Source organism: Sciurus vulgaris (genome assembly GCF_902686455.1).
Source record: "Sciurus vulgaris genome assembly, chromosome: 5".
NCBI classification, from domain to species: Eukaryota; Metazoa; Chordata; class Mammalia; order Rodentia; family Sciuridae; genus Sciurus; species Sciurus vulgaris.
The window spans coordinates 99,214,771-99,229,868 of NC_136465.1; the positions used below are offsets into that span (position 1 = coordinate 99,214,771).

General features: G+C 39.0%; 1 protein-coding gene across 2 annotated transcripts in view; it reads right to left on the bottom strand.

Moving 5' to 3' along the window:
• The window catches only part of AMN1 (antagonist of mitotic exit network 1 homolog), a 71,123-nt gene that overhangs the window by 38,916 nt on the left and 17,109 nt on the right, over window positions 1-15,098 (bottom strand). For both annotated transcript variants that reach the window (XM_079139455.1, XM_079139456.1), the window contains exons 3-6: window positions 11,414-11,558; window positions 7,183-7,400; window positions 6,359-6,415; window positions 5,271-5,382 (exon numbers count right to left, since the gene is read on the bottom strand). In XM_079139455.1, the coding sequence (XP_078995581.1) occupies window positions 5,271-5,382; window positions 6,359-6,415; window positions 7,183-7,400; window positions 11,414-11,558 (532 nt within the window). The remainder of the gene's footprint in view (window positions 1-5,270; window positions 5,383-6,358; window positions 6,416-7,182; window positions 7,401-11,413; window positions 11,559-15,098) is intronic.

Below are 15,098 nucleotides of genomic sequence, written 5' to 3' on the forward strand. Positions count from 1 at the left end.
ATCAGACTTCCTTAACAGGACTCCCATAGCACAAGAAATAAAAGCAAGAATCAATAACTGGGATAGATTCAAACTAAATAGCTTTCTCTCAGCAAAGGGAACTATCAGCAATGGGAAGAGAGAGCCTACAGACTGGGAGAAAATCTTTGCCACTCACACTTCAGATAGCGTGCTAATTTCCAGAATATATAAAGAACTCAAAAAACTCTACACCAAGAATACAAATAACCCAATCAACAAATGGGCTAAGGATATGAACAGATGCTTCACAGAAGAAGTTCTACAATCAATCAACAAACATATGGAAAAATGTTCCCCATCTTTAGTAATAAGAGTAATGCAAATCAAAACTACACTAATATTCCATCTCACTCTAATTAGAATGGTGGTTATCAAGAATACAAAGCACAACAGGTGTTGGAGAGGATTTGGGGAAAAAAAGGTACACTCATACATTGCTGGTGGGGTTACAAATTAGTGCAGCCACTCTGGAAAGCAGTGTGGAGATTCCTTAGAAAACTGGGAATGGACCCACCATTTGACCCACTGTTGGCTTTCAAAAAGTTTCTCACCTTCCCTTTGCCAACAGGTGGGGTTGTCTGAAGTTTGATGTTGGCTCCATCCCAGTGTGTGTTGGGTGCTGGTGAGCTGATACCAAGATGCCCTCACACCTTTTTCCAGTCTTCCCTCCTGTCATTGCCGGTCCCTTCCATCCCTGCACACTTCAGGACTCACTGAGCTGGAGAGAACCCAGTTTCTTCAACCTGTGCTCCCCACAGGGAACTGCCCCTAGTCTTCAGCCTTCCACAGGCTTCCCAGACCCAGACTGGCCCACGCAAACCCAGCTGCAATCTGATGGACCTAGATTTCTGTTTCCCCAGGCCCTGCCTCACTGCAGTCCCAAGATCTCACTGCTCTTTCGACTTGCAGACAGACCACTAGGGAATATATCTGCATTCTTTTTGTCTAAGTTGCAACCCTGCAATGAGGCACCTGGATGGCAGCCTCTACCACACTAAGCAGAAAGACCTCAGGTGCCACCAGACCTGTAGGTGCCCCAGTATATCTCCAGGCCCTGGACTGTGTCCCCAGACCAAGGTCGCTACACCCTGAGTTGGACATGGTGGCAGTGGCAAACATACAGGTCCTGAATGGTGTCCCAAGATGGTGGCAGCAGCGGCAGTGTGTAATCAAACCTGTGGATACTGTGACAATAGACTTCCAGGCAATGGTGGGCAGCAGATGATCTGATGGTGGTCTGCATATGGTCTTCAGGCTAATAGTGGATGATCGGTGGGTGGACGTTGGGCTGTGGGCGATGGGGAGGTGATAGGTGGGTGATGGGCAGGCAAGAGGCAGGCAAATGGTGGATGATAGGTGGTGGTCAGTGAGTGATTTGCACTCAAAAGGCAGGCAATATGCTGGCAGAGGGCTGACGAATGGGGGGTAAATCACGGAGGACTGGTGGGTAGCAATGACTGCCTTGCAGAGAAACAGTATTTTCTCTGCTTGAATCCTGAGTCATGGAGTGACAAGGTTGCAGCCTCCCTTTAGTCCACCTTCTTGGATCTCTCCTGTCTCAAAATTTTAAAAGGGGCTGGAAACAGCTCAGTGGTTCAGTACCCTAGGTTCAATGTCAATCCCTCTCTCTAGTGCTCTCTCTCTCTCTCTCTCTCTCTCTCTCTCTCTCTCTCTCTCTCTCTCACACACACACACACACACAAACATATTAAAGTGGGAGAGTGTGAAGAGTTCTAAACTGAAGAAAATATTTCTTTGAAGACAGATGTGAATGTAGTATTAGAGTTGAGGGTTCTTTCTCTTCCCTGCAAGTAAAATGAACAGAATTCTAAGGAGATCAGTTGGAGAATGTAAATTGTCCTTGGAGCTTGACAGACACAGTATACTAATATCAGAGCCATAATTAAGAAATATAGGGCTAGGGAGATAGCTCAGTCGGTAGAGTGCTTGCCTTGCAAGCATAAAGCCCTGGGTTTGATCCCCAGCACCGCAAAAAAAAAAAAAAAAAAAAAAAAAGAAAGAAATATAAAAGGGCAAAAAGCTCTGGTGATAGTCCAGGCAGTTAAACAGGACTGAGGTTGGAATATATCTGCATCCCTTTTGTCTAAAGCACGTGTTTCCTACAGACAGATGTGGGCAGGCATGGAGTTGCCTTATATATATTTTGCCTTTGAAAACAACTTGGATGGCTAGGAAACCTCAAAAGAAAGATAGTGAAGGTATAATGCCAGGTGCCTGTAGGCAAAAGAAAACACTAGCTCCTAGTCAGAACAGATACATTTGTTTAAATCAAGAGAACTGCAAATAGGAGATACCTGAAGTAATGACAGGAGTGGTAGGAAGTGGGATCTGGTGAACTTTATAAGTGCCCATAGATCCAGTTCAGTTCTCCCATAGAACCTGGAGTGCTGACCTGAGATTATAGCAGTAATGGCATAGAAAGACTTTTATTCCTTTATCTCCTCTCCTGCCCATCCCAGTCCCATCTTGTACTGACATTGATGGGGCCAGAAATCATGGTTGTAAGGCAGAGAAGAAAGGGGAGAATCATGAGATGGTAAAACTAAGAAACTAGTGACATCCCCTTTCCTACTACTGTCTTTATATCTACAGCAAACCAGGGCTGGGAAGCAAGAAGATGTAACTTGAACTTATTTGGAGTTCCATATGCAATAGTATTAAAACCTAAGACTTGGGCTGGGGATATAGCTCAGTTGGTAGAGTGCTTGCCTCACAAGCACTAAGGGTCTCGGTTCAACCCCCAGCATCATAAAAACAAACAAACAAACAAACAAAAAATACCCGAGACTTTAAAATTATTGAAAAAGAGGGTTTTAGTGATATAAAATGACAAAATATTAACTATAAAACAGTGATAAGAAAACTCAATGGCACTGGTTTGTGATTTCATCTGGCAGGAAGGAAAAATTGGCAGGTGTGTGATTAAAATAGCACAGAAGTAAGAATCAACTTATAAGTATCCCTTGCTTGTTCAGTGTATTGATTAATACATACATAGCTCAATGGGTATATTTATACATTTTTAGTTGGTATTCTGAAAGAGTCCATTGTTAAAGTTGACACTTCACATACTGTGGTCTCACCTATCTTAAACAAATAGCCTACCTATTGGAATACAATTTTCTGACCTCTTTAATTACCAGAGATCCCCTATTTGCCTTTTCAAAATCCCTACAACAGTGTAATGTACCAAGTCTCAGTTCTATGAGTCTTTCTGGTTCTAAATTATTTCCTTAAAGTTATTCTAAATTTTTAATAAATTAAAATTCCTCACATTATACAAAATTCAAAAGGTACAAAAGGGTATATAGTGGCTGTGGGTGTAGCTCAGTAGTAGAGTGCTTGTCTAGCACAAGTGAGGCACTGGATTCAATCCTTAGCACCTCATAAAAAGAAATAAATAAAATAAAGGTACTATGTTCATCTACAACTAAATTTTTTTAAAAAAGAGTATAGAGTGAGGTCTTTTTCCTATTCTTTTCTGTCTATAACTTTCCCTAGAGATAACTACTACTACTATTATTATTATTATTATTATTATTATTATTATTATCATCATCTACTGGGGATTGAACCCAAGGGGGCTTAACCACTGAGCCACATCTCAGTCCTTTTTTATATTTCATTTTAGAGACAGAGTCTCACTGAGTTGCTTAAGGCCTTGCTAAGTTGCTCAGATTGACTTTTAACTCGAAATCCTCCTGCCTCAGCCTCCCAAGCCACTGGGATTACAGGTGTGTACCACCAAGTCCAACGAGATAATCATTACTGATAGTTTCTTATGTGTCTCTTTTGGCTCTTGAAAAATGAGGCTATAGTCTTCACTAAGACTGGCTGTCCAGCCAGGCACAGTGACATACACTTGCAATCCCAGCAGCTTGGAAGGCTGAGGCAGGAGGATTGTAAGTTTGAGGCACCTTAGCAAGACTATTTCAAAATAAAAAAGATAAATAAAATGGCTGGGGATGTGCCTCAGTGGTAAAACTCCCCTAGGTTATAAAAAAAAAAAAAAAAAAAAAGACTGGCTGTCCAAACATAAGACAATATAATCAGGGGCTGGGATTGTGGCTTAGTGGTAGAGTGCTTGCCTAGCATATGTGAGGCACTGGGTTTGATTCTGAGTCCCGCATAAAATAAATAAATCAAGGCTCATCACTAACTAATAAAAATGTTTTTTAAAAAAGAAAATATGATCAAAGCTATAAAAGAAATTTCCAGGATAGTAACTTGACCTGGGGAAAAATTGTTTCCACTGTAATTAGAGAAATAAGCTAAAAGAACTAGGCATTTACATGAAGATCCAGGTTATGTTATGGTATGAGACCCACTAGAGGGATAATGTGAAAGGGTTGAGGTACCATGGATTCTGAGGTACGGTAACACTTACTCTCATGGCTCTTATATAGGCCAAATGGCCTATGGCTACTTTGTTCTTCAGTGAAGAGCCACATTAGTGTAAGTCCAAATTATACTGAATATCAATGTCTACAACTTGATGAAATAACACTTAAGAGGTCATTTAGCATATGTCACAGATACAGTATTATAAAATTGAAATTTTATGGTCTACATAAAGCATCATATTTAATATCATGACCACAACCATTACTGCTGTCATCATCCTCGTACAACTGATATTTATTGAGTATTTACCAAACCATCACCACCACCACCACCATCACCATTATCATTATAACTAACATTTATTTATTCTTTCAATGTGTGAGGTACCACATAAAGAGGTATCAGGTAGAGCCAGGCATGGTGGCCCACACCTGTAATTTCAGCTACTTGGAAGGCACAGACAGGAGGATGGCAAGTTTGAGGCCAGCTTTGGCAATTCAGTGAGATCCTGTCTCAAAATAAAAGAAATTATTTTAAAGGGACAGGGATGTAGGCCAGAGAGTGCCCCTGGGCTCAATTTGCAATACTTGGGAAAAAAAAAAAAAAAAAAAGAGAGATATTAGGTAACTATCACAAGTAATGAAGTAGTGTCATTAAGCCCATTTCATAGATAAGAAAAGCTGGGGTTGTGGATCAGTGGTAGAGTGCTTGCCTGGCACGTGTGAGGCCCTGGTTCAATTCTCAGCACCACATATAAATAAGCAAATAAATGAAACCTTATGTTATAAAAAAATGAGAAAAATGCATTAAGTAATTTTTTTAAGGCCACACAGTTAATAAAAAATACAGCCAGGATTTAAATATAAGCAGTCTATCAGACTAACCTGTTATTAGGGGGCATCCATGGAAGAGTAATATATGTATCTGAGGACAGTAAGTAAGAACAGCTTTTACAGCCTCATCAGTCAGATTCACGCAATCTGCCATATGAATTTCCTAATTAAAAAAAGAAAAGAAAGTTAAAAGAAAAAAAGTAAATCTATACCAATACAAAACAGTTTGGGAAATACTCTGATGCAAAAAGAAGCACATATCTACTTGCAAAAACAAAAACAAAAACTATATAGAAAGGATCATTGTAAGGCTTAAGTAGTTTGGAAAGTAAAGCAGCATTAAAAGTTAAATGCCCAACCATTTTATAAAGCAATCTGGCAAAATCTATTAATACCGAAGATATGTACACTCCAGAACACAGCAATACCAATTATAAATGTCCAATACAAAGAAACTCTTCTACATATGCATAAGGAAACAATTTATAAACATGCCCATTGCAATATTATTTACAATAGCAGAGAAGTGGAGAATTATTTTTAAAATGATTTAATATAATAGAATAAGATGAAACAGTTAAAATTAAGATCTAGGTGCAGTGTGCACACTTGTAATCACTGCTACTACTGAGGCTGAGGCAGGAGGATTATAAGTTTGAGGCCACTATTAACAACTTAGTGAAACCCTGTCTCAAAAAGGGGATGTGGCTCTGTGGTAGAATGCCTGCCTTGCATGCATGAAGCCCTGGGTTCAATCCCCAGCACTGAAAAGCACAAAACAAAAAAGAGGTGAAGGAGGGGATGAAAAAAGGTCTATGAAATACCTAATTTAAAACGTGTGGTCTTCTATCGTTTAGAAAATAATTTCTCAGCAGGATCTGCTGGTAAACACCTGTAATACCTGTGACTTAGGAGGTTGAAATAGGAGGATCACAAGTTTGAGGCACACCTCCACAACTTAGCAAGACCCTGTGTCAAGATAAGAAATAAAAGGGGCTAGGTATGTAGCTCAGTGGTAGAGCAACCCTGGGTTCAATCCCTAGTACTACAAAAAATAAAAATAAAAACAAAAAATTAATAAAATATGAGGATAATATAAAATTCAGTTACCATCATATCTATAGATATTTAAAATTTACCTCTAATTTCTTGGCACATAATCCACTCACAAGTGCAACCACACCATTGTCAGATACCTAAGCAAAGGGAAAAAGAAACAGTCCATAAATGGAGATGATGAAAGTAAAATTTTGTAAAATTTATTAATAATTTAGATAGTTTGCCTCCCATTCAGTAAATGTGTCTTTTAGTCATACATACTGCTCACATTTGTTGCTTAAAATAATTAAGGAGAATACACTAAATTACAATTCTTTAATCAACAAAAGCATGAAAAGGTCAATAATTTCAAGAATAATCAAATGAATTATGTTTTTCTGATTAGTTATGAAAATACAGTGGGCCTAAAATAGCCTTCAAAAGACCCATACCATAACCTTCTCCAGTGACCTTCCACCATAATTAAGTTTTTTGTCAGTAAGATTTTACAAAGAGTGTCAACAGGATTTCTGCAGAGAGCTCAATGTGGTTTAAAGCTTCCTCTTTCTTGTAAAAGGCAGGTTTGCAGGCAAAATGTGTGATAGACTCTGTCTCAAGAGAGCTCACTGTACAAAAGTTACTATTTCTGTTTTCTGTGGTAAAAACCTGTGAAACTCTGTCTAGCCTAAGAATATGGGACAAAGAATAACTGTTATATACCCACCCACTGTCATGTAACCACTCCAATGAGTATAAATCTAAAAAAACTTCCAGATCCAGGGTCCAGAATTTTTAGGCATGAGTCCCTCTGGACCAATGGCTTAAATAAATCTGCTTCCTAAAAATTCCTCAGGTGTCTACCCGCATCTGTCCTACATCAGGCCAACACATAATCTGTTATGTTTCAAGTCCATATTTCATTTACCTGAGTGGCTGAAAAGTCAATGCTCTGCAAAAATGGGCAGTTTTTCCCCAATGCGTGTAAGGACACATCAGTAATACTTAAGCATCCACCTAGATCAATAATCTTTAGCAGCCGGCAATTGAGTGCAAGAGCAAGGACTCCTTCATCAGTGAGATTGCAGCATCTTTTCAAAATAGCTTCATGGAGATATGAACAAGATGAAGCCACAGCTTTTATTCCTGGGGGACAACATAATTATCAATGAACTATATATATGTGTATACATTGTGAATTTTAAACATTCCCAAAGAAACAATAGTGACAGAATTTCTTCAAGCAAGCACCAGAAGGACAACTTCTTCTACAAGGAGTTATCAACACAGGCAGCTATGGGAACCCATCCTTATTTAGCAGAATCAGACTAGGTTGAACCATGGGACTCAGATGCCTGGCTTCTAGGAACTGCTGGGAAGCGTGTGGCACTGCATGGGAGTGGTTCCCTGTCTCCTTCTGGAATATTCCCCCTTAAGAGAATGGCTCCCCTAACTCCACCCTATCCTGTCCATCACAGAAGAAACTCCTCCCTGTCCTGGCCCCCTTTACCTATTTATTATAAATAAAAGAGAGTTGGACGACTTGTTAAGAGGACAGAGCTGGTATGGCCAGACCCGTCATGCCCCGTCTCATTTAAAGAGTATTGGCTCTTGTTGTGTTTATTGAGTAGATAAGTTTTTTGGGTAATAGATAGAAAAACTTCCAACATCATCCTCTAGCAGTTAATCCTTTTCTTATCCATGTGGGATGTGGCAGAGAGGATCCCCACAGTCAGGCTCATGGAAGCCTGTAAGGTAAGATATCAGAGGCTAATTTTATAATGGTTGTTTTGACCCTTTAGAAAACAAGCCATTACTCCTGACTTTTGTATCTGATCTAATATTCTCATGACTTTTAGGTAAATCTTCTAAGATGTATATTAGGTTTAACTGACCATCTATAGGTTGACAAAGAAGATAGACCCTGATTCCTTCGATCTCCCAAGACGTGGTAAAGATCATCTCATACCAGCAGTCAAAATTTCCCTGCTTTTTACTTCAACATGCCTAAGTAATGCCCCACCAATGTATGTGTTGAGTATAATGATTTACAGTTACCTTTGTTCTCTGTATAAATGTTGTTACAGCTCCTTTTATTTGGAATACTTTTGCAGGGCAATTTGAATCAGTACTCCTGGCCTAGGCCACTTATATTTGTCTTAGAATAAACACTTTTCTTATTTCCTTCAAAAGTGAATCCTTATTTTGCATCAATAATATATATGTGCACGTGTGTTGGATATGAATGTTTGGTTAAATACTAGTTAGTGCCTAGGAAAGCTTGCAGTGAGATAAGGACTTCAAAAAAATGTGATAATGAAGGAAATGTAGAGAGGAAGCTGGTCATTTTCCTTATCTCTAGTCATTAGGTGAGAATCTAAGCAAAGTGACCTTGGTTAAAGGAAAGGAATGTAGTCATAAAACACCTAAGCACTCCACCTGACGCGCAACCTATCCTATACATATTCCCCCTGCTCGTAGGTGTAGGGTGGCCCTTGTTGTATTCTGGCTTGCTGCTGCCTAGGAGTGTGTGAATAATGAAATGTCCAAAATCTTGCTGTTGAATCCTCCAGTGATGGTACCATTATTCAAAGCCTTTTTGAAATGTTTCAGGAATTCTCTAGGCTGTAGTATATTCTTCAGAATATATCTGCAATTAATGGCAAGGCTTTTTTGTTCAGAAGTAGATTTGCTTTTAGGAAGCAGCAGACCAAATTTGATAGTTAAATAGTAAATGATTTCTCTTTTGGTTAAATCAAAAATTTCAAAGTAGTAAAGTGAAATCAAATTTAAATTTCCCAAAAATTTTAATTATCTTCTTGCTTATCCTTAGGAATCATAGCTATGTTTCCAAAAGCTCGGTCCTGTCCCAGATGCCAATTCAATAATAAGGACAGTTTTGAAAAAAAGGAAAAAGAAGGTTTATTGCTTTGCTAGCAAAGGAGAAAGAGGGGACACCTCTACCAAAGGCTGTGATTTTGCCCATCAGCAGTGTAACTGAAAGTTTGGTCCTTGTCCCCCATGCCAATCCAATAATGAGGACATGGTTTTGAGAAAAATGAAAAAGAAGGAAGATTTATTGCTTTGCTAGCAAAGGAGAAACACAGGGGACTCCCGTCCCAAAGGCTGTGATTCTGCCTATCAGAATGAACAGGAGTTTTTTAAAGAGGTGATTCAGAGAAAAGATTAGGGAGGAGGTGGTCAGGGAAAAGGTTGGGAAAAAGAAAAAAACATGTACGTTTCAAAGCAACAAGGATATAGTCAAAGCATCAAGTGAACCCCTGTTACAGCAGGAACAGGGAGCTTTTAAAGAGGTGATTCAAAGGCTACATTCCACGTGTTCTCTGTCTGGAGTTTAATTGACTTGTTGATTTGGGAGATGGTCATTTCTGATATCTGGTACCATCTCCAAAGTTGGGATTACTTCGTTCCTATGGTGGGTGTGTACTCAAGGACAGATAACTCTGCCTAGGATGGGGAAGAAAGGTAATCCTATTTCCCCTGAGATTAGGGAGGGGAGAGATCGGGGCGGGGGCAGGAAGAGAGGAAGAGAAAGAAACATGTCCATTTAAAATATAAGTTGCAGTGGCCGAGCAGCAAGGGTTACATTCCAAACATATAGTGAACCACTGTTACAGTTATACCTATACATTCTCTCTGGTCCCACTTTTAGAGGTTTTTTTTTTTTTTTTTTTCCTCCTTTTTTTCTTTTTGTAGTACAGGGGAATTGAACCCAGGGGCAGTCTACCACTGAGTTACTTTTCCAGCCTTTTTAATTTTTTGAGACAGGGTCTCACTAAGTTGCTGAGTCTGGCCTTAAATCCTCCTACCTCAGCTTCCTGGGTTGCTGGGATTATAGGTGTGTACCACCAAGTTTGGCTAAATTTGGATTTCTTTTCTACCACTATGTTCCTTCTTTGTCAGCATGAACCAATTTTATGTTTTACTGAGGGTTGGAAAAACAGAATTCCTTAAATCCAATTATATAGATGTAAAAGCACCCTGGAGACTTATACATGATGCTATACAACATAAATAAGAGGAGTACTTTTCAGATCCTGGGATCTTCAGTCACCACAAACATTATAGCACTGTGTCAAGATACCTTTATGGGCAAAATACACACACAAAAAGGGAAGATGGTAAATTATGAATAGATAATTTTTATTGTTTTCCATAATTTTGGGGGGTATTGGGAATCTAACCCAGGAGCATTTTACCACTGAGCTACATCTCCCACTCCTTTTTCATTTTGAGACAGGCTCTCACTAAGTTGCTGAGGGTCTTGCTAAATTGCTGAGGATGGCCTCCAACTTTCAATCTTTCTGTCTCAGCCTCCTGAGTCGCTGGGATTACAGGCATGCTCCACCGTACTGGGCTTGTTTTCCATGTCTTAAGAAAGAATGGTTATTTACTTGTGTCCAGAAAGGAAGTTGTAGTATAATAAGAAACATAATTGGTCTTTGTCTCTAGTTCCCACACAGAGTACCTAAAACCTTGAAATTTCCTGCATGATATGAGTGTCTTTTATTAGTCATAATGAGAACTTTTGATTATATTTGGTTTATTGCTAATGAGATAACAATGTGGGGCCTCTAGATAAGTCTCAGGATGGGGACTGTCTCCAGAAAGACCAAGTGATTAAAAGATAAGAGCTTTCCAATCCAACCACTGACCTTTGAGAAAAGGCATGGGGCAGGTAAACTGTAAGAACTTTTGACTACTTAGGAGACTGAGGCAGGAGGATCACAAGTTTAAAGCCAGCCCCAGCAACTTAGTGAGGCCCTAAGCAACTCAGTGAGAACTTGTCTCATATAAATATAAATATAAAAAAGAGCTAGGATGTGGCTTGGTGGTTAAACACCTCTAGGTTCAATCCCTGGTACCAAAAAAAAAAAAAAGATGCTCAGGGTCTTGCTAAATTGGTGAGTCTGGCCTTTAACTTGTGATTCTCCTGCTTCAGTCTATAGGTATGTGCCATCACATATACTTTATAAAAGATACAGATGAGAGCCACATGCAGAAAAGCATGGGGGAAGGGTCATGGTATTCCCACCCCTCGCAGGGATGCCACCACTCTCCAGGGACAGTCATATGTTTAGCTATCCAGAAGTTCCCTGGGTTTAGTCTACACATTTATTCAGTGATAATAAACATACCTTCTGACGTTATAGAAACTCTGTCTCCTTCTGAGGAATTTATATTTAATTTTTTCAGTTTTCTGCATTTACACAGGTGTAGGAGAGCAGCATCTGAGATATCACAGCTCCGTAGATCTAGAGCTTGGACATCAGGATGTAAAATCTGTAACAAATACACAATGTCGAGAAATTAACTTTTTTATAAATATAAACATTTATTCTATAGCCAGGATTTTGATGATCTTGGCAGATAAGTGGTTAATGGAAAATACAGCAAAGAAGGCAGAAATATATACATGTGGAGACAGATATGTAAAGCAGGAAAAAAACAGGTCAGCTTCCAGTTAGAGGTACAGACTCAATGCCTCCAAAGTCCTAATCAGGATGCAAACCACTGTTGAGATTGTCAGAGGAGAGTGGGGAACTGAAGCTCTAAACCTTGGTTCTTGTGTTTCCACAAAAGAAAATTCAAAGTCAGATACTGAAAGTCAAGCAAGAGAACTTTATTATAAATGAAAGTAAAGTTGATGCAAAATGAGAGTAGGGTGAAAACAGAGTAAAGTGGAGGTGAAGTGGGAGGAGGGTGAAAATAGAGTAAGGCTCAAGTAGAGAGTGGGCTGGCTTTGAGTAGAGAATGACAAAGGAAACAGCTATTTCCAAATTTATTAACTGCTTGATGTTTGCTTTGAAAACCGGGAACTACCTTTTGCATTCTTTGCCAATCAGGTTTTCAAGTCCTCCTTCACATCAGGTGGGTGGTGGAGTTTTTGACCCTAGTTGATCCTCTCTGGAACAGTCAAAGTGGCCATCCTACGCAGAGGGGCTTCATCTACAAGTACATCCTATGTTAATGTAGGCACTGGGGTCAATGGTTGGTCAGAAATTGCCTTAGTGCACCTGCATTATTAAAGAAACCTCTCTTCTGAGACATATGGTGGTAGAATTTTTGACCCTAATTAGTCCTCTCTGGAACCATCATGGTGGCCATCCTATTCAGGGGGGCTTCATCTACAAGTCACTCCTATGTTAATGTGGGTACTGGGGCCAGCAACCATGTCAAAGGCATACTGAGCCTGCTCTACTAAAGGAATCTTCCTTCCCAGACATGGACACCTATAGCTTTAATTCAACCTCAATGGACCCAGTCAAGAGTCAGTCCCATTAATCCTTTTCTTTTGATGTATTTCCTCAATTAGTTCCTTTTGCTTATGTTTAATTTCTACAAATTACCTGCCATCATTTGCTTTCTCATCCACTTTGAAAGAAGTTTAAAGAAGGCTCTAAAAGTAATTTAAAGAACACTTCTGACCTTGCCATGCATTCCACTGCTGATTACTAGCTACTACCCAACAGAGATGACTGTTGCATAGACCCCTAGATCTGAGAGGCAAAACATGAGTGATTACCTTCTTCTGGCAGCTCTGACAGTCATTAATAACTCTCCCTATGTGACTCTTTGCTAGCATGTGTATGTTGAGAGAATCCAAAGTGACTTGCTTTAAATATATGCTGTACATAACTATTTTTATAAATGATCGGATGACTGTGCCTATGATTTTCTGAGATTTACACTAGTAGTAAATTTGTTGTGCCAATGATAAGCAAATTTTTGGACTATTTTTCTTTTTAATCCAGAACTGGGGATTGAACTCAAGTGCACTCCAGCACTGAGCTACATCCCAGCCTGTTTTTATTGAGACAAGGTCTCGCTACGTTGCCTAGCCTAGACTTGTACTTGAAATTCTTCTTCCTCAGTCCCCAAGTAGCTAAGATTACAGACAGGTACACCAAAGTGCTGGGCATAAATTTTTGGACTTTTGATAGTTGACATCTTGTCCTCCTAAAAGAATTTTTTAAACTTATAATGTCATCAGCATAAGTTAAAAGTGACAATTTCCCTACACTATTGGCAGTGCTGGGTATCATTGTTTTAAATCTCTGCTGAACTGAAAGGCAAACTGTCATTTAATGAGGTTAAATATCCTTTTATGTTGTTGGCAATTTGTATTTTTTCCTTTGAATATTTCCTGATTCTTGTTTTCATTTGATATTTTAATTGGTTTGTAGTATTGTCAACATTTTAAAAATGTAGATTTTCATACATATTGCAAATATTTTTCCAATTTTGACTTAATTTTTCTTTTTATTTTGGTACAGGAAACTTAACCCAGGCATGTTTAACCTCTCAGCCACATCCCAGTCAATTTTTTTTTTTTTATTATTTTTATTTTGAGACAGGGTCTTGCTAAGCTGCTTAGGGTCTTGCTAAATTGCTAAGGCTGGCTTTGAACTTGCAGTCCTCCTGCCTCAGCCTCCCAAACTGCTGGGATCACAGGTATGCACCACCACTCCTAGCTTAATTTCTTTTGGTCATAAAGAAGCTTACTTTTTCCTTTTTTTCTTTTTTTTCTTTTTCTTTTTTTTTTTTTTTTTGTGTGTAGTGGGGCAGTTTACCACTGAGATACATCTCCAGTCCTTTTAATTTTTTTTTCTTTTTTTTGAGATATGGTCTCACTAAATTGTCCAGGCTGGTCTGGAATTTATGATCCTCCTGTCTCAACCTCCTGAATAGCTGGGATTAAGGCATGCAACACATTGCCCAGATTTCCTCTGAATGTCTAAATTTGGTATTGTGTTTAAAAATGCCTTTTCCATCTAAAGACTGTTATTGGAGTCCTAGGCTAGATAGCTGACTCTGGGGATCCAACAAATCTGTTCCAGCCACACACCCCAAAACTAAATATATAAGTAATGATGAAATGCATGAAAGGAATTTTAATCAGTAAAGTTACACTAGTGAAAAAACAGGGGAGACCCATGTCCATAGCCCTGTCCAAGAGGGGCTGATAATGACTTTGAAATTTTATAGAAAGGGGAATGAAGGCAATGGGAGTGTGTGGGGCAGGGGGTCCACACAGCTGATTGGACCAATCTTGATTGGGTATGGTCTATTCACAATTATCTCAGGATTGGTCAGGTGGGGACTTTCCCTTAAGAAAGCTGCCATTGCCTGGAGGGTAGCTTCCACTCATTACATGTTTATCAGATCAGAACTGGTTCCTGGAATCCAGGGTGACTGAGTGAAGGAGACAGATGCAAAATGGAGGCATGTCTTTAATCTTGCCTTTAGCCACCCATTGGATGTTTGCAGCAAAAGTGAAGAGTCTTGAAGTTTTTGTTATAGACTACAGAAACATTTAGGAAATATTTCAAAAAAAATTCAAACAAAGATGCATGTAACTTTGCAACAGATGTCATATCTCACTTTTGGAATAATTCCACACAGAACGTTTGTAAGCATGAGGATTAGAGAAAGAGCACCAACGAAAATCGATCTTTGCTTTTTCATTCATTCCCTTTACTCCTTCTTGTTTAGATAAATTTAGGTTTAAATAAATGTTAAAGATTTCAATAAAAGAAAAAATTTATGGGCTGGGGTTTTGGCTTAGTGGTAGAGCACTTGCCTAGCATGCGTGAGGCACTGGGTTTGATTTTCAGCACCACATACAAATAAAATAAAACAACTAGTTTTCTGTAGCATCATAATGAGTCACACATAACATTTTATCCATCAACAATATCATCAACAATAGGAACATGGGAATATTATTCTTCCTTCATAGATCCAAGCAGACTGCCACTAAAAAATTCATGTTCAAATACAGGCTAATAAGAAAACTAAGGTATCTCAGGTTAATGCAGA